The following is a 23,064-nucleotide window of genomic DNA, read 5'->3' on the forward strand; positions in this document are numbered from 1 at the left end:
ATCTCTTCCTGGTAAAAAATTAGGCAAAGAGATTAAAGAATGAGAGAAATAAAGGAGACAAATATGGAGGCTCAGCTTGGAGTTGACCTTTAGCAGTTGGGAGCCTGAGAGCTGCAGAGAGAGAAACAAGTGAAATAAACCTCTCAGATTCAGATTGGTTCCATTTGGATTTAGGGTTTTCTTTCTTCTTCTTCCCCCGAAGAAAGAAGAAAGAAGAAAGAAGATGATGTTAATGGCGTGGGAAGGATAATCAAACAAGCAAACAATCCCAAAAGCGAAACAATGGGGTGGAGGAATGCGTTTGACAATGCGAAGCCAGTGTTCGTGACTATATACGCCACTGTAATAATTGGGATCATCTTCTCGTCTTTGTATGTGATATCGGCCATTTACTCTGGCAAGTCTGCTGCAGATTCCACCACCTCCTGGCTTTCCCGTCAGTTTCTCTCTCTCTCTCTCTCTGCTTTTTCCTTTGGGGTTTCCTAGCCCATTGATTTTGTTATTGTTTCTTACGCTTATCCTCCAATTTCTATCACTTTCATTACATATTGGAAATGGGTTTTTGAGATTTTAGTTGCCCGTTGAATAATTCAACGCTTATGTGCTTTAGCGCTGGAAATTGTATTTTCATCTTCTTTTATTCTTGTGGAGTCGCAATGGTGCTCTTGTTTATACAAGATCCATTTCACTCTTCCCGCCACATCTCTAACTAATGACAACTACTAACTTATATTGCTAAGTGATCTAACTGATTCGACTATGACAGCATAAGCTCATTTAGAAACAAAACTCAACTTTACTCTAGTCCTGTGATCAAAAGTCCGACTTTTGATGCTTTAGTTTGGTTTAGTTTAGTTTTTGTGTGTTTTTGATTGGGTAGAAAAGAAAGATGATCAATTATGTAGTTCTTGTTTGTTGTTACACACCAAAAGTTTCAAGCTTTAAACATTTGGTACCTGCCTTTGTATATCATTTCTTCATATTTTCATGTCCTCATATTGGCATTCTGGAGTTTGCATAAGAGTTGATTGAGCTATTATGAAATGAGATTTGGATATCTGCTCCAAATTTTGTATATATATAAAAAATATTTTCACTCTATTAATGATTACACTGCATGCGATTCCTACATAGAAAAGTAAGAAATTTCATTTTTCATGCTGCCGTCAGTAATATTGTAGAACTCAAGCCATTTTCTTTTTGTCAATGCACCCTTTCTTCCAATATTTGGTGTTCATTCCGTAAGCTTTCTGTCTGTGATTTCAGTTGTCTCCCTCTCCCTGCATGTGTTTTATTTTTGTGAATTCACAAATTGCTACAGATGTAGGTTCTCCTCCTGTAGAGCAAGCACCCAATGTTTCTCAACCAGGAATAGTTCAAGCAGTTCCCACACCTTCACTAGAGCCTCGAAGCATGTCAACAAGACCCATTTGGGAAGCTCCTCTACACACAAATAAAATGCCACCCTTGAAGAAATTTAGACTGAGCAAAGAACTGGTTCAGGAAAGAGTGAAGGATAACATCATTATTGTGACCTTTGGGAACTATGCATTCATGGATTTTATCCTGACTTGGGTTAAACACTTGACTGATCTGGGGCTTTCTAACCTTCTCATTGGTAAGCTACCTCGCATTCTCGGTTGTGAAGTTTTATGTCGTTTTGGCCTTTTCAATTTCTTTACATATCTATTCCATTTCCCTGCAAGGTAATGTATGTTTTGTATTTCTATTTATGCCTGCACCTCTGAGTTTGAAATTGATGGCTTAGGTGCAATGGACACCAAACTGTTGGAGGCTTTGTACTGGAAGGGTGTTCCAGTATTTGATATGGGCAGCCATATGAGCACAATAGATGTTGGATGGGGATCACCAACATTCCACAAGATGGGGAGAGAAAAGGTTATACTGATAGACTCAATCCTCCCTTATGGCTATGAGCTCTTGATGTGCGATACAGACATGGTTTGGTTAAAGGTAGTTTTTCAGCTAGTACTTTAATTCTTAATTTTTTTTTTTGTCAAGAATGCTTACTTGTTTAGTTTGTTTCGTTTGACGAATATGAGTTTTCATATTTCTTACACATTATTTTCTTTTTTCTGGAACAGGACCCACTTCCATATCTTGCTCGCTATCCTGAAGCAGATGTCTTGACTTCCAGTGATCAAGTTGTACCAACAGTCACCGATGACAGGTTGGACATTTGGCAACAAGGTGAAGATTTTGTGTAAAAATACTTCTTTTTTCATCTCCACTATCCTATACGTGCATAAAATGTTTGCAGCTATTCCATGTGCTGGATCTCTGTAATAACTTGCACAAGATCTGGTGACATGAATTTGTGTCCAGCCACAAATTATAACTATGCTAACACTTTGGGAGGGGTCTACCCCTTGGGGATACTAGTATAGGATCTGGAACTTTCCCTGTTTCTGTTGAAACCTTCATTACTGTTCTTCAATTTTGACTCCCGCATAGTATCTGTTACCCTTGTTGATTGTTTATGTTAAAGTTATTGCTTCGATAATTTTGCTGATTCATGAACAATGATTTTATAGTTATCTCATATATTAGGATTTAATAAGGATGTAGTGTCTTCCCTTTAACAGTTGGTGCTGCCTACAATATTGGAATTTTCCACTGGCGGCCAACAGACGCTGCTAAAAGATTGGCTAAGGAATGGAAAGATATGCTTCTAGCTGATGAAAAGATATGGGATCAGAATGGGTTTAATGATCTCGTACGGAAGCAGTTAGGACCACCTGTTGATGGAGAGAGTGGACTTGTGTATGCTTTTGATGGAAATCTCAAGCTTGGAGTTTTGCCTGCAAGCATATTTTGTAGCGGGCATACATATTTTGTCCAGGTAGGGTTGTATAGTTTTTCTTTGGTAGTTTTCACATTGTATATTCTTAGTTAATGGATTTATAGTTTTCTTCCATCTTTTCCTCAATTGCACCCTCAAACTTAGGTTTCTTGCATGAACGTAGTCCATATAAGCTATAAAAGGTTGTGTATCACACAAGTCCTAAGCTCTTTAATGCTTTAATGGCAGGCCACGTATCAGCAATTGAGGTTGGAGCCATACGCAGTGCATACCACATTCCAGTATGCTGGTACTGAAGGAAAGCGCCACCGACTACGCGAAGGCATGGTTTTCTATGACCCACCAGAATACTATGATGCACCAGGTACTAACAGAAAATATCACCAATATTTGTGCCATGCATTGCACATCTTCTTGATCTTCTTAGGATGCATTTTTCTTGCTTCTGTGAAAGTGAATGTGTATCATTTTCTTTGCATCTTCTCAGTTAAGTTTACTTCCAATCTCATGGAGCTTGATCTTTCATGCTCATTTACATTTCTGAAATTATCTCTTGCACTAAAGAAACTAAGGTACTCTTTGATTGGTATATTTAACCATTAGAACATAATGGAATTAGAATTAGAATAGAATGCTGAGAGCTAGAGGGTAAAGTAGGAAGAATTGAAAATTGGTATCATTTTGGGGGATTGGACATCTTATAGGAAAGCCAGCCCATTCCTCTGTTCATTCCAATAACCAAAACACTGCCTGAGTCTGAATTTTCTTCAAAACTTGCCACCTCATCAGCAATAAAAAAGTTTGCATAGAACTGAAAATTTGACCACTTGAATATCTGGATGCACTACTCTGGCATTTGTTCATATTGTACTGATGACTTTTCTCATACTAATGCTGCTTGACATCTTTGGAAATTTATGCAGGAGGGTTTTTGTCATTTAAGCCATCTATTCCAAAGACCTTGTTACTAGATGGGGAGCATAACGTCAAATCACATTTTTCTCTTATTAATTACCAAGTATGTATGTACTAACCTGCTTCCATTAACTTTTAGCAATGATCTGGATATTACAGTGTTGCATCATATAATTTATATCCTAAATGGCTTTGTTCAGATAAAGCAGATAAGGATGGCACTTGCTATTGCTTCCTTGTTGAATCGCACCTTGGTGAGAAAATATCTATCATTTTGTCTTTTATTTCACAGCACATTTTTGTTGGACTGGAATGCTTCAGTGATAAATGAGTGAATGAATTTTAGTGTGGGATTATTGAAGGAATTTGAGTTTGTTTTATTTATACATATCTGGGTGATATTGCAAATTTTGATTCACCATTGTCACAATCAATTGTTGCTATTTTAGTGTATTTAGCTTCTCTTCACCTGAAAATGCTTCTCATGACCCTGATAGCTGTTAACAGAATTATGAAGGGATGGAAATTGTGGACTTATTCAACAGGTTCTATTGTGCATGTCTCATTTACTATCACATACAAGGTTTAGGGTAAATTTTGTAGGGTCCTGCAAGTTTGACATGTAGCAAGATCCTGACTTTCATAATCATAAGTAAATAGTTGTTTCTTCTATGAGAATATAGAAATTGCACATGAGGCACTCTATGCCTTGCAGCTCAATAAACAAAATAATGTGCTTCTCCACTAATTGCCCACTTTGGTTGGATGCTCCAGCTTCAACATGGTATCAGAGTGGGCAATTTATCCATGTTTTAGGCCCAGTTGGCCTCACATGCTTCATGTCACCCTACATAATTAACCTATCAGTTTGGCTTAGTCCAGCCACACGAGGGGGTGTTATACAAACTCTTAGGCCTCTCCACTAGTAGCCAATTGGTCTTAGGTTGGATGCATCAACTTTAACAAAGTGCAATCAAATTGGTCACTTACATCAAATTGGTCTTATAGCCTATATACCGTGCTGTTTTGCTTATTGGTTTGGTCATAAGGATAAGGCTCTAGAATCTGTCCGCTAAGATAATCATTCAACATTGTGCCAATATTACATACCGGGTTTGAAATCCATAATTGTTGCTGAACTAATGCATATGGAGTTCATATTTTAATCTTCATATTTTGTATTTGTGATTTTCAGGTCATGCCTCCACTGTGGTGCAGGTTGGATAGGCTGTGGTTTCCCCACCCTGGCGTCCTTGAGGGATCTATCACTCGACAACCTTTTATTTGCCCTCTTGACCATGTATTTGAGGTATGTCCTGTTTGTCGGAGCTAATTTTATGTAGTTTTGTTTTCTTTGCTTCCTCAATAGACAAGATTGCTCAGAAAATTTTCATTGTAAGAGGTTGCCATCCTTTGGACAAGTTCCTATTAAAGCAGCCTTTGTACTTAAAACAGCAGGATATCAGTTTCATTCTCGACATCAAGACAACTAACAGACAAATTCATGGCTTTTGCCACAAGAGTTTAGTTTTTGAAGTAATGAGCGAAGTATAATGTCATTGGAGAAAAATAGTGATCATAATATTAACTTGGTCATCCTTGCTATGGTCTCAATTAGAAATTTAGCCTTCCAAATAAACCTTTTCCCCTCTCCACTATTTAAATTTCTGATGGAGTCTGTGGACCAGTATCTGTGCTGATTATTTGGATTACTAGAAATGTCAGTTAAATTTTCTCATTGAAACTGATTATGATCTTCCATTCGCCATTCTTGAGCATGATTAATTGCAAAGGGGGTTATCCTAGAGGTTATGGTTTCTGGAAGTGCCTTTTCCTTGTTATTTGTGTCTTGTTGGATGTAGTCCGGCACCCCCATGATGGTTTAGGGGTTATGCTTCCCTTGGATTTTCCTCAATTACACAAAAATTTGACTCCAATAGGAAACTAAGCATGGCCACATGATTTTTGGTATGATTCCCTGAAAATGGGTGCTAAATAGACGATGTGACCCTTGTTTTTTTCATTCTTAATCTCCACTTTTATGGAGGAAACCACAATATGAGGGCTCTATGGTATTTTCGCAAATTATTTTTTATGGAATTTTCACAAATTATTTTTCATGGAATCCTAAAAAATCATCATGCTGCATGCAAATGCTTCATTTTCTCTAAAAATTAATGAGTTTTTGTTACTGAGGAAACCACATAAAGGAAAGAATAAGTGTCGTGAAGCAAACCCCTAGGACAATACGAATTTTACGATCTAACCACAAGGATTGTGTGCATAATTTTCCTTTTCTTTTCTTTCTCTATCCTATCTATGGACCCTTTGTTATTATAAAGGTTTTGGGCGACCATAAGCGGCTTCTTAATACTTTTTCTCTGATCCTTGATTAACAGAATATGAAAAGTTTCAATGAACTTCATTCACTGTAGTAGATAAGCTAAAATACATTATATACTGGAAAAAGGTTTGCCGAGAGAAAAAGAGGCGGTAAGAAGAGGATGTCGGTTTTATTGTTTTCCCTACAGCTACCTCAGAACAGTTGATTTTCTCTTTTTTGCTTTTGTTTAACCCCTTTTTCTTTAATACATACCAATCTCTCTTTGAAATTAGTAGTTCTTAATATTTATTTCTAAAATTGTTGTTTACTTTATAGCTATTTTCCATCATTTGTCAAAGCCTATTTTGTTTAAACCGAATTGAAATCCATTGTTCAGAATAATGGGTCTGTTTGTACTGAGTGAAGCTTCCTACAGGTTGAACATATGAATCATAGGAATATTAAGGGATCTCAAAGTCACATTTTACTCTGGTTTTCCTATTATGAGTCCCCTCTGGAAGCTAAGGAAAGACTACTGTGAACGCAGGTAAATGTCATGCTCAAGGAATTGCCAGAGGAGATATTTGGGCCCCAGATCAATATAAGAGAATACTCATTTTTTGACAATCCATTGATGCCAAAACAGGTAAATGAGTATCAGTGAAACTTAACTCAAAAGTAGCACTTTTCTTCTCTACCCCCACCCCCCAACCCCCCTCTCTTAGAGTACAACTTATACATTTATGAATCTTTTTTTCAGGTGAAAGAATCATGGCTTGAGGTCCAGCTTTGTCAAGAAGGAACCCAAGACTGCGTTGCTTCAAATACTACCAGCCCATCAGGAGTGCTGAGATTTCCAAAGAGAAGCAATGAAGAAACGGTATTCTGAATGTGTGCGTGTGTGTACGCACTTATTTTCGTGAAAAGACTATACATCTATTAATATATACATATACCGTTTAGTGAAAGGTTATCTGTCATTTTTGGCACTTTGTATACAGAGCTTCAGTTGAGGGATCCCTCAAATAACTTATTTGAGGGACACCCTTGTAGGGCCGGCATCTATAATGATCTCTAATTTATTATGAAGCTGAAACTGGGCCAGTTTGTTCAAACATTATCAGTTAATCAAACTTTATTCATCATTGGCTCATGAAATGGTCAGAGTTTAAGTGGCCTTTAAAGGGGATAAGTACTGTGACAAGATATAGGTGGTCAGGACTCAGACCGACTTTTGAGATATAATATTCTAGAATGTTTTTTTTTCTCTAACTCTGTCTAGCAATGTTTCTATTAACTCTAATGTTCTTACCATATTGTATTTCACTTGTATATGCAGTTCAAGACAATATTCTCCTCATTCAAGGATGTAAAAGTAATTCAGTTTTCTTCTATGCAAGATTCCTTCCCAGGTTTCACTGACAAGGCAAGTCTTTTCGATTTTTTTTTTTTCTTTGGTCTCATATTAATGGTTGAACCGTTGGTACATGCGTATTTATCATGTTCTGATGATATATGAATTTATGCTCAGGCAAGGGAAGAGAAATTCAAGAACCGCGTGAAGCGGTATGTTGGTATATGGTGTTGTGTGGCGGAACACACTCCTGGTCACATATACTATGACATGTACTGGGATGAGAAACCAGGTTGGAAACCTATCCCACCTCAAACACCAGAGGATGATCACCCGCCACCATAAAACCCTAGCTACACGCGGGTATGTTTGTCAACACACAAGCAGAGCATGGGAGAAATACGGAAAGAAATATCTCACACGAATTAGTTCCTAACTTATAATTATATCCAACGAAGAGGACTGCATCCACATTTGTACATGGAGAGGCTGTGTCCACCTTAAGAAGGTAATTTGATGCTGAAATGCCATCATGTTGTGTATCAGTAAAGAAATCTTTTTTGACGTGTATCAATATTCCCATAGCTCAAATAAAAGGAAAACGGAAACTTTTTATTTACACGTTTCTTATTTATTTTGTAAATTTTGAAATGGAATCCTTTATTTTTTGGAAATATAGGTTTTTTCCGTTATCAATAAACTAACTAGAATTATTATTTTCTTTTTACCATGTGACTAGAGTCTATTTATTTCGCTTGAAAAAAAAAACATAGTAGGATCACCCCATAACATGATCTACTACAATAGTGTCTTTCTACACACTCTATGTTGGGCATGTTCACTTGCATTTGGGGAATCAAAGTGTGGGGATAGATGGGGGTTGGTCTGTCTTTGGGTTCTTTGGTTTGGTTTTTTCTGTCCTTTTGTTGGGGACATATGCTTATGGTCTTTTATTTTATTTTATTTTTGTCAAAGTTTGTGAGGGGGAGGGGAGGAGAGGTGACATTGAATTTCGAATATGAGACTAATGATTTGTAGATAAATGCCGAGTTAAGGACTCGGCTGGCTGCTTATGTTCTTTGATTAATGAGTGGTTTTGTTGGTGTAAAATATTGTACGTACCTTGGTTGTCCAATTCGTCTTTTAATTTACCTATACAACGTAAGTAAATCATTGAAAGGTAAAATATAGTCAACATTTTTATACCTGTTTACAATGAACTACTTACCTAATATTTGCTCAGGTAACTTATTGGCGGGTAGTAGATAGAATTTTTTACATTGACACCTTGTAAGATTGTTAGTATTTTCACTGAACTCCTGAGATTTCGAAAATTACACTAATGTCCTTTGGAATTTCAAATTTTTTTTACAAAATTAATTCCGTTGAAAACCTCATAAGTTTTGTGAAAGTATGAACAACAAAAATTTCGATGAGTATCAGTGTAAATAAATTGAAAACAAAGAGGAGGTTAATGCAATTTTAAAAACTTCACGAGTTTTTGTGAAAATACAAAAAAATTCAGTAAACGCACAAAATGGAAGTTGGTGGATCAAAAAGCCACCTTCCTGCATAGGCCGATGGGCCCAATCTACGTAGCGTGGGGCCCGCCTATATTTTAAACCAAGTTTAAACCTCTCCGCCTCCTTTGGAGCCAAATTTCCTTTTGTGAGCAGTCTCCCTCCCTCACCCTCAGATCCATTCCAAACACTTGCAGATCCCCCAACTCCAACTCCAATTCCAAACGGTAATTCTTTCTCCACTCTATGAATCTCTGCTCTCTCCCTATCACAAGTTTGAGCATCGCGCCCCCCCCCCCCCCCCCCCCCCCCCTCTCTCTCTCTCTCACACGCACGCACGCACAAATATTTATTATATAATTGAATCTTGTTCAATTTAATTTCCTTTGGCTCTGGAAGTTCTTCTTTATAGGGTTTATGAATAGTAGCAGCTCCATTTAGACTGCAACTTTTGTCTGCAAAACAGTTGATGAGTACCCACCATAGATTTGTACTGATACTCTCAGTTTAGAGCAGAGTTGATTAAGTTTCTTCTTTTTCTAATTATTTTTTGCAAATGGGTTTTGAAAAAGGCGGGCGATGTTTATATGTTGTTGAAATTGGACTCACTGGCTCGTCAAATTTGTTTTTCTTGTTACCAATTGTTGAGATTGGATGGTTGAAATATTTCCCTACTATGTGATTTGATAAAGTGACCAGCTTTAAACACTCTCTAGGTGGTTCTTTAAAATTTGAGATTGCTTTCAGGATGGAGGCCATTTTCAGAAACTGGCAAAGTGCTCCTATTTTCTTGAGTAATTAAACTTTATCTCCCTATGATAACATGCCATTTATGGTGACTCCATGTTATAATGACTACATTTTCGACATAGATTGTGGCTTCCCTCCTGTAAAAAGTTAAATCACCTCAAGTTGTGTGATTCTTTTCATTCAAGTAGGGCAGCAGGAAGAAAATGTTTGTTGTATCCGCTATTTGTTTAAGCTAAATGTGTTTTAGCATGATAGTTATATTGGGGCTGTTGTTTTCGCTCAAGGATATCTTTATTGATTTTATCTTTTTTTTCTGCTAATGCCAATGCAGCCAGGACCTTAGGATCCTCTTAGCCAAGTTAGTTGTTCTAGCCCTTCAAATGGTGAGCTCTAACCTCAACAACAATGCACTGGGAAACAGTGTGGTTGGTTCAACTGTGTGCCATAAGCAGTCAACACTACCGATGAAAAAGATAGCATTGAGAGATGTACAGAATGATAATAGGAGCTTTATGCCGAATTATCCTGAGAATGTTTTTCTAGGACGACCAGTCGTGGATCCCATTAAGGTTTTGGGAACTAAGATACTCAACCCTGAGTTGCCACGGAGCTCCTCTTGTCACCAATTCACGAGCATCAGCAGTGCAAGTGATCAGCTCATGCATGGTGGTGGTGCAAGGAAGTTAGATTCAGCACTAGGCAAGCGAAGAGTTCAAGGTGTGACAGAACAAAATACTTACTCTCTCAATTTCAAACGATATTGTTCACAAAAGCAGCAAGACCTACCTAAAGACAGAACTAAGAAGCAGGAACATGAGACATCTGCGTTCGCACCAATGCCCTTGGCTTCTCCGGTTAAATTTTCACCTGGTAAACCACCTGTTCCAATGTTTCTTGGAAAGGCCAGTAATGGATTGCCAGCTGCTCATTCCAGGCACCTTAGATTCACTCCTGAATCTCTGGTTCCTCACTTGGTTGGTTCTGAGAAGAACCATGATGAGCAAAGGACAGAAGGGTTTCTACATTTGCAGAACCTCTTGAAGCAATTTGATGATTCTGATCAGAGAGAATACATCCAGAGTAGGTCATTGTATTATGGCATTGCTGTTTCAATTTAAAAATTTTCATACCAATTTTTCTGCCCTTAATTTTGTCAGCACTGAAAATGCTCTTTGTTCATCATGTTATCAGCGCTTCGTCATTTATCGCCATCTGAGCTTAGCAGACATGCCGTTGAGCTAGAGAAAAGATCAATGCAGCTATCAGTTGAGGAAGGTAAGCCTTATGCAAAAATCTAACTACTCAAAGAATAAATATTTATTAATATAATCATTGAAAATATCACCTTTTTCACAAACCCTGTGTTCATTTTATGGCTGTGTCATTGATTTATTTAACTCTAGTGCTCAATGATCATGCAGCAAAAGAGATCCAAAGGATGATGGCTCTAAATATATTGGGGAAGTCTTCAATGACAAGCAATTTTTTATAGGCAATTTGAGTGTGTTCAGTCCAACAAGTGGAAAGCGATTAAAGATTCAAAATACATTGATATGCTGGTTTTGGTGATGGCCAGCAGAATGAACTCTCCCAAATTCCTTGAGCTTACTTTACAGCTCGGGAATTGTTAGCTGTGAAGTTGATGCTGACTCTTCTTCTACTGTAATATGCTCCTCATTGCTTTTTTCCCTCCAACAAGAGCAACAGGAGGTAGTCTACTCTTACCAGTATAATTTGTTATCTCTCTCTTTTTGTTATTTTTCTTTTATGTTTTGTGTGTTTTTTCCACGGCAGAAGATGTTGTAATGTAATTGCTTTAATTTTGGTGAGACCAGTTATTTTAGACAAACCATTTTGTTTGTTTGTTTATTTATTTATTTTTACAAGTAATAAAACTAGAGGAAGATTCAAACTTGAGTATAACGAGGGTACACACTGTTCTTGTCAACTGACCTATGCAATCATTTTTATCCATTATAACAGATGTTAGAATTTTCTAGCAAGCCTATATAATTGCAACCCTTCTAATTGTTGTTACACCAACATTATTATGCTAACGTGTTTACTTCCAAATGTTTGTACTCGTTCCTACGCTTCCACATTAAATTTACAATTGAAATTATTTGCTACTTTTCCTACATACTTGAAGCTAATGCTAAAGTTCTTATTGCATCAAGTCCCAGTTACGTAGTTTTTTTTTTAATTTGTTTTTTTAATAGATTATCACTAGAATGATTAGATGTCAAGTCTTGAACATGGAACTTGAATATGTTTATGCATAAAGAACAAGAAGTAGGGTCATATGAGTATAACTCGAAGCTTCCTTGAACTCATAGTTCCCCTGGACATAGAGGTTCTCTAACATCAAGTAATTACCATGACAATCACCTTCAAAATTTGTTCTTTGTGGAGCTCCGTTAAAAATATAAAAAAAATTGTTAGTTGTTGCAAAATGAACGGGATATGTTAGAATATTGAGCTGCGTGTAAAGTAAATGAGACACAATATTTAATGAGGTTCGACCTTGTCTATGTTCTCGAAGAGCAACAGCAGTAACTTTTCCACTATGTAAAAGAATAAGGCTACAATTTTAGTGTTTAAAATATATCTGGCTTCTCTCTTGTAGAATATCTCTCTACTCTCATTTTCTCTCCATTCATTCACCCTCTTTCTTTCTTTCCTTTCTTTACTCTCTACCTGCTCTCATTTCTTCATTCACCCTCTTTCTTTCCTTCCTTTCTTTACTCTCTACCTGCTCTCATTTCTTCTCAGATGGTGTGTCGGTCGAAGGAAGGGGGAAGCATTATTTGTAGGCAGAATTGAGTGGCTGCTTACTCATATTTCTTTGGCTTCACGTGGGTGTTGGCAGACAAGCTTTACCATTATTCTTGTTCAATCAATTTTTCTGCTCCACGTTCTTGACTTTACAACATTATTATTGACAAGTAACAATCCTGTAGAAAAAGACATTGAGCGAGCCCAGAGTTCACGGGGTATTTTTATTTTTCGTTTTTTATGTATCCAAATTTGAAGTGGGCCCAGAGAGTGGCACTCTTTGTGGCTAATCTGAGCTCGGGCCCATTCTAACCTTATCAGCATTTTTCCTCTTTCGCCAGCTTTCATACAAACGACACCCAAAAATAGCCTCTTCCAGGTTCTTTGTTTTTTTTGTTCTGTTTTTTTATAGAGTAATGCTATTTGGACACACAACATTGACACACTTAGTTAACACTCGCTGATGTATCAATATATCATTCGCTGAACAGAAAACGAGGAGAAAAGAAGAGTAAATGATACATTGACTCATTAGCGGATATCACTAAGTGTGTCAATGTTGTGTGTCCAAATAGCATTAACTTCAAGTATATCCCCTGAGAGAGAGTCTCTGTGCTATAAACTAATAGCACACGTTTCAAGGTACACTTTGGTAGTCGTGGCGTCTTGTGAGTGGACCACGTCACCCATACCCACCGCTTGCCATAAGTGATTGCGCCTAAGTGTTAGCAAAGCTCCAAGACCTGGATAAGGAATGATGAATGCATCACGATCTCAATTATTTTCAATTTTGGTTCCACCACGATTATGATAATAATAATTTTCCAGGCCTCCTTTATTGTTTGTTTATTTAATTTTTCTAACGTAGAAATTTTTGCCATTAAAAATAAGGAAAATATTAGAGAGATCAACTTTAAATACCAACTTGTATACCATCTCTCTAATAGATTATGAGATCCATTGTATTGGTGGGTTCCACCTCTATTAGAGAGATTGTACACAAGTTGGTATCTAAAGTTGATCTCCCTAACATGATCCTAAAAATAATTATTTGTTGGTCCCATCGGTTAGCCTTCTTACATGAATATGGGGGAGGTTTTCAATATATCGAATATCTTCACGATATATTGTGCTTGTTCAATGTACAGATGAACATCATTTTATCCTCATGTTTAGATGCAATTTTTGTCAAGAAATATAATTTTAGTTTAGTATTCTGGATTTTCAATCATAAAGTGATATTTATGGCATGTGAATATCGAATTTCTACATTTAAAATCCGTGCATTTATCCGCATTTCGTGAAATTTAAACTAAATATCTAACCACTTATATGACACATTATCAATCTTTAAGTTAAAATCCTTTTTTTTTCTTTCCAAAAATTGATGCTAACATTAAAGTAAACCTGCTTGAGGGTTTTTTTTTTAGTTCATCGTAGAATCTGTTATTTCTTAATTACATGATTTGCTTGATTTTTGTGACTAGAAAATCAAAGTTCTGAAGTTCACTTTGTGCTTTAGGGTTCGATCTATAAACTGGAGGTAAATAGCAACAAATTAATTTTATTTACAGTTTTTTCAAGGAGGAAGCATGATGAAAAAAAATATCTCCCTCAAGCATGTTACCTTGAAAGTTAGCTTCAATGTTGAAAAAAAAAAAATCTTATGTTAAAGATTGATGATGTGTCATATATTAAATGGTTAGATTATTTGAGCGGCTTAGATTTTACAAAATACGGGTAAATGCGCGGATCCTAAATATAGAGCTTCGGAATTTGTTGTTAAATTGGTTGTCTTGAAACCAGTTCAATGATAATGTGAGATATACGAATGACTTTTTTTTATCTTAAGTAAAATAAAATATTAACAAAAATTAATAATTCAATTAAGAACAATAGTCAGATTAACAATTTAAAAATACAAAAAAGGTTTGGCGGGAATCGTTCTGACTCGCGACGCTAAATTGGCAAAGATATGTCTTCTCTTCTCTTGAACTTCCACTGTGTGTTTGGATAAAGATAACCAGCTGAGATTGGTAATTTGCACAGAAGAAGCACGAGCCACGCCCACGACCCACAAGTGTTTATAAATTCCCCAATGTCATTTCACTCTTCAATTCTCATTTGCCACACGACCCTCCCTTTGAGTGGCTAATCTCTGCTCTCTCACCTTCTTATCAAACTCCCTTCTTCTTCTCCCCATCTCTCTCTCCATGGATCCTTACAAGGTACTCATTTCCCTGTCCTAATCTCAATATTTCTTGATTTGTTTAAGTTTGATTTCTTGGTGAATTAATCTTCTTGATCAATCAGATTGGTCATTTAAGCGTAGCTCGAAATTTTGTGTTTGTTGTTCTTTTAGCTCATCATGGTCTTGTTTCGTTTTCGTTGTGTATGTTGCAGCACCGCCCTTCAAGTGCTTTTGATACCCCATTCTGGACCACAAACTCCGGTGCTCCAGTTTGGAACAACGACTCTTCTTTGACTGTTGGATCTAGAGGTAATTCATCACAACTCTTCGTTGATTGATCCTGGGCTTTCAATTGCAACACAGGTTTTTTTCTTCTTTTTTTTTAGTTGCGCTTCATCATCTATCTATCTTATGATGATGTTCACTATTTGTGTGCATATATTTATCTTTGTTATCATATAGGTTCTTTGCTGACCTGGGTTTTGAATTTTTGTGATGGTTTTCTCAACTTTTCTGAACAAGATTTTGATATTCATGTGATTATGAGATGTAAACTGCTTTTTGGATGTTATTCCCACCCACTACCAGGTTGAGGATGATTAATCTTTGGAAACGCTTGTGGGATTTAAGATATATCTTGTATTTGAAGCTGATCCTTTTCCTATTGACATTTATTTTAAAATTTTCTGCTTACTTAAGTTGAAAAATGATTGTCCCGCTCTGTTGGTTCCCGTTTAATTCCTCCAGCCTCCTTTTGGGTTGTCAAGATATGTAAATAAAAATTACAAATATTTGCAACCGAGCAACAGTCATCTTTATTTTATGTTCTGGAATGCATAACAATTAATTTCATTTTTATGCTATTTTTGCATGTAATCTAGATGATTAAATATGATGAGTTGAGTCGGTGCAGTTCCGAATTAAATTTCTGTTTCTATTTTTCAGGTCCAGTTCTCCTTGAGGACTATCATCTGGTGGAGAAACTTGCAACCTTCGATAGAGAACGAATCCCAGAGCGTGTTGTCCATGCTAGGGGAGCCAGTGCAAAGGGATTCTTTGAGGTCACTCATGATATTTCTCAGCTTACTTGTGCTGACTTCCTTCGAGCCCCTGGTGTTCAGACACCTGTCATTGTGCGTTTCTCCACTGTTATCCATGAGCGTGGCAGCCCTGAAACCCTGAGGGATCCTCGTGGTTTTGCAGTGAAGTTTTACACCAGAGAGGTGAGGTTTTTACCTATATATTATCTTGCAGTACTCAAGTCATATTTGACTAATTATAGTTCTTGGAAATCTTGCAGTCTCGTGACTTTAATGAAAGATTGCACTCATTCCTTTGTTAGCTTTGCCTTTTCATTTTCCTTTAAATTATGGGGGGTAGTCTTCTGGCTGTAATAGATTGCTCATGTAGCATTATTCACCATATACGAATTTATTCGGGTTTATTTTGCTGTGTAGTAATTACTCATGTGGTGACTTTGTTCTTCTTAAACGCAGGGTAATTTTGACCTGGTTGGAAACAATTTCCCCGTCTTTTTTGTCCGTGATGCAATGAAATTCCCAGACGCGATCCGTGCTTTCAAACCGAATCCCAAGTCGCACATCCAAGAGAATTGGAGGATCCTTGACTTCTTCTCCCACCTTCCAGAAAGCCTGCACACGTTCGCCTTCTTTTATGATGATCTGGGAATTCCACAAGATTACAGGCACATGGAAGGCTCTAGTGTTCACGCCTATACCCTCATCAGTAAGGCAGGGAAAGTACACTATGTGAAATTTCATTGGAAACCTACTTGTGGAGTCAAGTGTTTGTTGGAGGATGAAGCTATTAAGGTTGGAGGAGCTAATCACAGCCATGCTACCAAGGACCTCTATGACTCCATTGCAGCTGGCAACTACCCTGAGTGGAAACTTTATATTCAGACAATGGATCCTGATCACGAGGACAGATTTGACTTTGACCCTCTTGACTTAACTAAGACCTGGCCTGAAGATATTCTTCCCCTGCAGCCAGTTGGCCGTTTGGTTCTGAATAAAAACGTCGATAACTTCTTTGCAGAGAATGAACAACTTGCGTTTAACCCTGCATTTGTTGTCCCTGGTATCTACTATTCAGATGATAAGATGCTTCAAACTCGAATCTTCGCATATTCTGATACTCAGAGGCACCGTCTTGGCCCGAACTATATGCAGCTCCCAGTGAATGCTCCCAAGTGTCCTCATCATAACAATCATCAGGACGGATTCATGAATTTCATGCACAGGGATGAGGAGGTATTATTATTTTACTTAATTGTTATGTCTCATATGGAATCCCTTTGGCCCTTGTATACTTAGATTGCTCAATATTCTGGGAGGACAACTCCAATTGTATGCTTGTTTATTCATTTGAGTTTTCTCTGATGTGTTGCTATACTGTTATCTTCAGGTTAATTACTTCCCTTCAAGGTATGATCCTGTTCGTCATGCTGAGCGCTTCCCCATTCCTTCTAATATCCTCACTGGAAAGCGTGAGAGGGTAAGTTTCTATCAATTGAGGAATATTGCTTTAAATAATATACCTTAGTTTCCCCGTCTCGTCTGTACATCATCTTTTCTTCCAGCTGTGTTCCTTTTTCTGTCACCTGGGCACATACACTAGTGTAGGTGTGTATACATATGTACCGATTGCATTTCTGGATTTTCCTTGTTTTCTGCACATAATAATTCATATGGGAACTTTGTTTTGGTTATTCAGCGCGTCATTGAGAAGGAGAACAACTTTAAGCAACCTGGAGAGAGATACAGATCTTGGGCGCCAGACAGGTACCTGGCAACCCTATGATGTCTCTGTATGAAAATAATTGTATTTAAACATTGTTCTTAATCTTGCATCTTCATGCAGGCAAGAGCGATTCATCCGCCGATGCGTGGATGCCCTATCAGACCCACGTGTCTCCCATGAGATTCGCAGTATTTGGATCTCATACTGGTCTCAGGTGAGTCTATTTATGAATGATTGAATTTGTGAATTTGTACAGTTAAGCAACTTGATGATGTGATGCTGGAATATGAAGGGTTAGTTTTAGAATAAGCCATGTTGTTCTGATGTTATGTGCTTGTATTGGCAATGCAGGCAGATAAGTCTCTGGGTCAAAAGATCGCAACCCGTCTCAATGTGAGGCCAAGCATTTGAGGGTTATGCCAAGTCAAATGTTTGAATTCCTAGCAGTGTTATACTAAATTTGGTATGTAATGTGAACTGCAGTTCCAATGTAATAAGCGCCGGTTGTATGTGCCGATATTCTCTTGTTTCTATACAAGATATTATGCAGTCGTTCTTGTAGTTCACATTCATATCAGTGTCCTGTCTTAGTGTGTATGCTTGTGTTTGTGGACTTGGATTGTCATGTTAGATGAGTCATGTGGCAAAAGCTCGTAGGGTATGTTTGGTACATGGTATTAGACTCTGGATATGAGTAAATAGTCAATGTTAGTTGTTTGATGTCAACTTGTATTATTTAATTACTGGACTATATTAAACGGATTAAGTTTTTAATACTCTCATTACCCGACTAACTAATACAACTCACATACCCCGATTTAAATAATACACACTTAATTATAAGATTAGGAAAAAAAATACGCTCTACATTTCTTCTTTGCTATCTTCTCCTCGGATCTCTCTCTCTCTCTCTCTCTCTCTCTCTCTCTCTCTCTCTCTCGGGTTGATTAGCAGCTAATGACTACTCCGACGGACCTCGCACTTACATATGCTAAACTACCGAACGGCTCGTGCACTTGCGAGTATCACAAGTTGAGGATGCAGCTGAATCCATTTTGGTGCAGCTGATCCGACGACAACAACGGTGCAAGTGATCAGCTCATGCATGGTGGTGGTGCGAGGAAGTTAGATTCAGCTTTAGGCAAGCGAAGAGTTCAAGGTGTGACAGAACAAAATACTTACTCTCTCAATTTCAAACGATATAGTTTCACAAAAGCCGCAAGACCTACCTAAAGACAGAACTAAGAAGCAGGAACATGAGACATCTGCGTTCGCACCAATGCCCTTGGCTTCTCCGGTAAATTTTTCACCTGGTAAACCACCTGTTCCAATGTTTCTTGGAAAGGCCAGTAATGGATTGCCAGCTGCTCATTCCAGGCAACTTAGATTCACTCCTGAATCTCTGGTTCCTCACTTGGTTGGTTCTGAGAAGAACCATGATGAGCAAAGGACAGAAGGGTTTCTACATTTGCAGAACCTCTTGAAGCAATTTGATGATTCTGATCAGAGAGAATACATCCAGAGTAGGTCATTGTATTATGGCACTGCTGTTTCAATTTAAAAAATTTCATACCAATTTTTCTGCCTTTAATTTTGTCAGCACTGAAAATGCTCTTTGTTCATCATGTTATCAGCGCTTCGTCATTTATCGCCATCTGAGCTTAGCAGACATGCCGTTGAGCTAGAGAAAATATCAATGCAGCTATCAGTTGAGGAAGGTAAGCCTTATGCAAAAATCTAACTACTCAAAGAATAAATATTTATTAATATAATCATTGAAAATATCACCTTTTTCACAAACCCTGTGTTCATTTTATGGCTGTGTCATTGATTTATTTAACTCTAGTGCTCAATGATCATGCAGCAAAAGAGATCCAAAGGATGATGGCTCTAAATATATTGGGGAAGTCTTCAATGACAAGCAATTTTTTATAGGCAATTTGAGTGTGTTCAGTCCAACAAGTGGAAAGCGATTAAAGATTCAAAATACATTGATATGCTGTTTTTGGTGATGGAACTTGAGCAACAGGAGGTAGTCTACTCTTACCAGTATAATTTGTTCTCTCTCTTTTTAATTTTTCTTTTTATGTTTTGTGTGCTTTTCCTACATACATGAAGCTAACGCTTAAGTTCTTATTGAATCAAGGCCCAGTCACATAGTTTTTTTTTAATAGATGATCGCTGTAATGATTAGATGTCAAGTCTTGAACATGGAACTTGAATATGTTTATGCATAAAGAACAAGTAATTACTGATGTATAATTGAGTTCAAAGCTTCCTTGAACTCATAGTTCCCCTAGACGTAGAGGTTCTCTAACTAACATCAAGTAATTACTGATGTATAATTTTACTACCTGAAAATTAGATAGTTAAATTCAAGAAATAAACTTGCAAGCACACAAGGTTAATGCTATATAGCCAAGACAAGTACAAGGTCGTTCCCACAGAGACCGAATAAATTCTCAAGTGGTTATGAATTCTAAACTACTCTAGACACCCTAACTAATAAACTTAAAACTAAAGACTCAACTAAGACTTAATCAAGGAGTTTTGAAAGTTGGTTTTGAAAGATTTTCTTTAAAAGAACGTTGAAACAAGAAAATGAAAAGACAAGATAATAAAGAAAAACATGAACTAAATGGTTACCAAGACAATAATTTCACCACAATTCCTCTTATCCAAACCTTAGCATGCATACTATCAAAATTCCCAAGTTATGTTGATGATTAGTTCTCCAAAATTATGATTAACTCTTTTCACAACAATTAACCACTTCTTCTTACACGCAATTTATCCTTGGCGTGAGGCATAAATATAAACATATAAAAAGACCTTAGGTTCAATGAGAACTTCACACAATCACACAAACCCCTAAGAGTACGGTGTTTACCTTAGGCATATTCATGAATTTAATCACAAGAAGCAAAACCCATATTAGGCATGGCGTATACCCTAACATACATCAAATTACTTAACCAAAAACCTAAATAGTAGCTAAGCATCAAGATCATTAGTTAAGAAAATAAGCACAGTGATTAAATTTCAACAACATGAAAATTTTAATAGCGTGACATAACTAAGCTTTGAATAATTAGAAAAGGGTTACATTGTGTCTTAGTAAAAGAAAATTAGTTACTCATAATCATGGTAACAACGCAAAAATAAAACATTGAGAAAGAGATAAGAAAAACCCTTAGAGTTTAGAGGCACGGTCGCTCTTCCTTGCTCCACGGTTGAAGTCTGAAATTTCTGGTGTGTCTCCTTAGTTCCCAAGACCTCTCCTCTTAAAAGAACCTAAAACCTAGTTAGAATGGGCTTGAATACGTGGCCTTACACAAAGACTTGATTTCCAAGTCAATTCCTAACTAGAAAAGGTAATTAAGCTAAGTTTCCTAAAACTTCCAGGAAACTGCACGTGATCCTCTTTGTGAATGTGATTTGAACACCTTCCTGACCTCCAAAAATTGCGTACGACCACTCATTGGAAATCTCTGGATGTCTTCTTTTCAGCCATATGTCATATGCCTCAATCCGATGTCGTATGAGTGAGTTATGGCCAAAATACCCCTGCTGACTCAGTATTCTCCAGGAATTGGTTTAGGCTAAATTGTCTAATTAAATATGGGCACCTTAGCAGTCTTCAAAAATTATGAAAATATTCATGGACAAACTTCAAGATTCTGTCTTCCATCTCCAATTGGAATCATGTCAAACTCTATTATGAGGAATATTTGGCGAATTTATACATTTCGTTACTCATAAGTTGAAAAACCAAAAAATAACTGAAATCAGCATCTTTAATCCAAATTAATTCACAAAACTAAGTATAAAGATATAAAATTATGTGAAATTATGAACATATCAATTACCATGACAATCACCTTCAAAATTTGTTCATTTCGGAGTTCCATTAAAAAAAAATGTTAATATTGATAAATAAAAAAGAAGAAATCCTGTAGAAAAACAACACCAAATCTGAAGTGGGCCCAGAGAGGAACAGTCTTTGTGGCTAATCTGAGCTCACGGCCCATTCTAACCTTATCAGCATATTTGCTGTTTTGGCAGCTTTCACACAAACAACACCAAAAACAGCCTCTTCCAGTTTTTCTTTTATAATAAATTTCAAGCATATCCCTTGAGAGAGAATCTCTGAGCTATTTATAGCACACGTTTCAAGGTACACTTTGGTAGTCGTGGCGTCTTGTGAGTGGACCACGTCACCCATACCCGCCACTGCCGTAGGTGGTTGGTTGCGCCTAAGTGTTAGCAAAGCTCCAAGACCTGGATAAGGAACGATGAATACATGACGTTCTCAATTAATTTCAATTTTGGAAACTCCCACCACGATTATGATAATAGGCAATACTTTTCCAGGCCTCCTTTTTTATTTATTTATTTTTTGTTGTTGTTGAAGTTTTTGCCATAAAAATATTTCTTTGTTGGTCCCGTCGTTTAGCCTGCCTACATGAATATCTGCGAGGTTTTCAATATATCGAATATCTTCACGATATATTGTGCTTGTTCAATGTGCGGATGAACATCATTTTATCCTCATGTTTAGATGCAATTTTTACTCATAAAGTGATATTTATCGCATATGAATACCAAATTTCACTCATAAAGTGATATTTATCGCATATGAATACCAAATTTCTACATTTAGAATCCGTGTATTTCGTAAAATTTAAACTAAATAATCTAACCACTCATATGACACATCATCAATCTTTAAGTAAAGGTCTTTTTTTTTTCTTTTAAAAAACTGATGCTAACGTTAAAGTTAACGTGGTTGAGAGTTTTTTTTTTTTTAGTTCATCGTGAAACTTGTTATTTCTTAATTACACATGATGATGAATTTAGCATGAGAGTGAATAATCTTGTGAAAAAGATAAGACATGCTTTGCTCAAGTTTGTGTGGCCAAAAAATCTAAGTTTTGAAGGTCGCTTTGTGCTTTAGGGTTCAATATATAAGCTGGAGATAAAGAGCAATGCATCAATTTTATTCACAGTTTTCTCAAGGAGGAAGGAAGCATGATGAAAAAAAAAACCCCTCAAGCACGTTAACTTTAAAGTTAACTTCAATTTTGAAAAAACAAATCTTAGGTTAAAAATTGATGATGTGTCATATGTTAAATGGTTAGATTTTTTGAGAAGCTTAGGTTTTACAAAATACGGATAAATTCATAGGCTCGGGATTTGTTGTTAAACTGATCATCTTGAAACCAATTCAATGATAATGTGAGATACACGAATGACTTTTTTTTTCTTCTTAAGTAAAATAAAATATTAACAAAAATTAATAATTCAATTAGAGTAAGATTAACAACTTGCATTTTGCCCTGCCATTGTTGTTCGTGGTGAAATGTTTTAACTGTTTCAATCAAATCTCTATAGTTAGCTATTAATTGCAATCAACACCAACATTATATTTAAATCAATTTTTGTGTTCATTATTTAGGGATAATATGTTCACAATCTTTGAACAATAAAAAGACGATTCCATATATTTTATAATTACACAGTCAATTATGGTGTTTCTAGTCCTTTTTACGCATTTTAATTTCTTTTACTTTTCAATTGAACTCTTAATTTCTGTAATATTTCTTTTGTCTTTGGACAATAATTCCCATTAAAAAAAAATCCGAATCC

General features: G+C 36.7%; 3 protein-coding genes, 1 long non-coding RNA gene and 1 pseudogene across 5 annotated transcripts; 4 read left to right on the plus strand and 1 right to left on the minus strand.

The window, feature by feature from the left end:
• On the plus strand, positions 1-8,143 carry XEG113 (xyloglucanase 113). The gene is made up of 13 exons (XM_021971856.2): positions 1-436; positions 1,322-1,618; positions 1,769-1,974; positions 2,106-2,211; positions 2,607-2,863; positions 3,053-3,188; positions 3,748-3,842; positions 3,940-3,993; positions 4,935-5,048; positions 6,610-6,708; positions 6,823-6,942; positions 7,402-7,488; positions 7,594-8,143. Exons 1-13 carry the CDS (start codon positions 283-285, stop codon positions 7,759-7,761), a joined length of 1,893 nt encoding a protein of 630 aa, XP_021827548.2. The 5' UTR covers positions 1-282; the 3' UTR covers positions 7,762-8,143.
• Positions 8,144-9,052: 909 nt separating this feature from the next.
• Positions 9,053-11,246, plus strand: LOC110768175 (uncharacterized). Its single transcript, XM_088253036.1, has 4 exons — positions 9,053-9,163; positions 10,018-10,766; positions 10,878-10,961; positions 11,108-11,246. The coding sequence occupies exons 2-4, from the start codon at positions 10,067-10,069 to the stop codon at positions 11,176-11,178; spliced, it is 855 nt and encodes a 284-aa protein (XP_088109162.1). The 5' UTR covers positions 9,053-9,163; positions 10,018-10,066; the 3' UTR covers positions 11,179-11,246.
• LOC148294352 (uncharacterized) lies at positions 10,407-11,171 on the minus strand. Its single transcript, XR_015835780.1, has 2 exons — positions 11,032-11,171; positions 10,407-10,924 (listed from the first exon to the last, which is right to left on the minus strand). It is a non-coding gene; the product is annotated as an uncharacterized LOC148294352 (long non-coding RNA).
• Positions 11,247-14,527: 3,281 nt separating the features above from the next.
• LOC110768173 (catalase isozyme 1) lies at positions 14,528-18,197 on the plus strand. Its single transcript, XM_021971859.2, has 8 exons — positions 14,528-14,689; positions 14,865-14,961; positions 15,598-15,875; positions 16,149-16,925; positions 17,080-17,169; positions 17,389-17,456; positions 17,536-17,629; positions 17,767-18,197. The coding sequence occupies exons 1-8, from the start codon at positions 14,675-14,677 to the stop codon at positions 17,824-17,826; spliced, it is 1,479 nt and encodes a 492-aa protein (XP_021827551.2). The 5' UTR covers positions 14,528-14,674; the 3' UTR covers positions 17,827-18,197.
• A 142-nt stretch (positions 18,198-18,339) lies between these two features.
• Positions 18,340-21,861, plus strand: LOC110768176 (uncharacterized; annotated as a pseudogene). The gene is made up of 3 exons (XR_015835779.1): positions 18,340-18,938; positions 19,050-19,133; positions 19,280-21,861. The product of XR_015835779.1 is annotated as an uncharacterized LOC110768176 (transcript).
• The last annotated feature ends 1,203 nt before the right edge of the window (positions 21,862-23,064 follow it).

The sequence above is a fragment of the Prunus avium genome, chromosome 5, assembly GCF_965620075.1.
Source record: "Prunus avium chromosome 5, drPruAviu1.hap1.1, whole genome shotgun sequence".
Lineage (NCBI taxonomy): Eukaryota > Viridiplantae > Streptophyta > Magnoliopsida > Rosales > Rosaceae > Prunus > Prunus avium.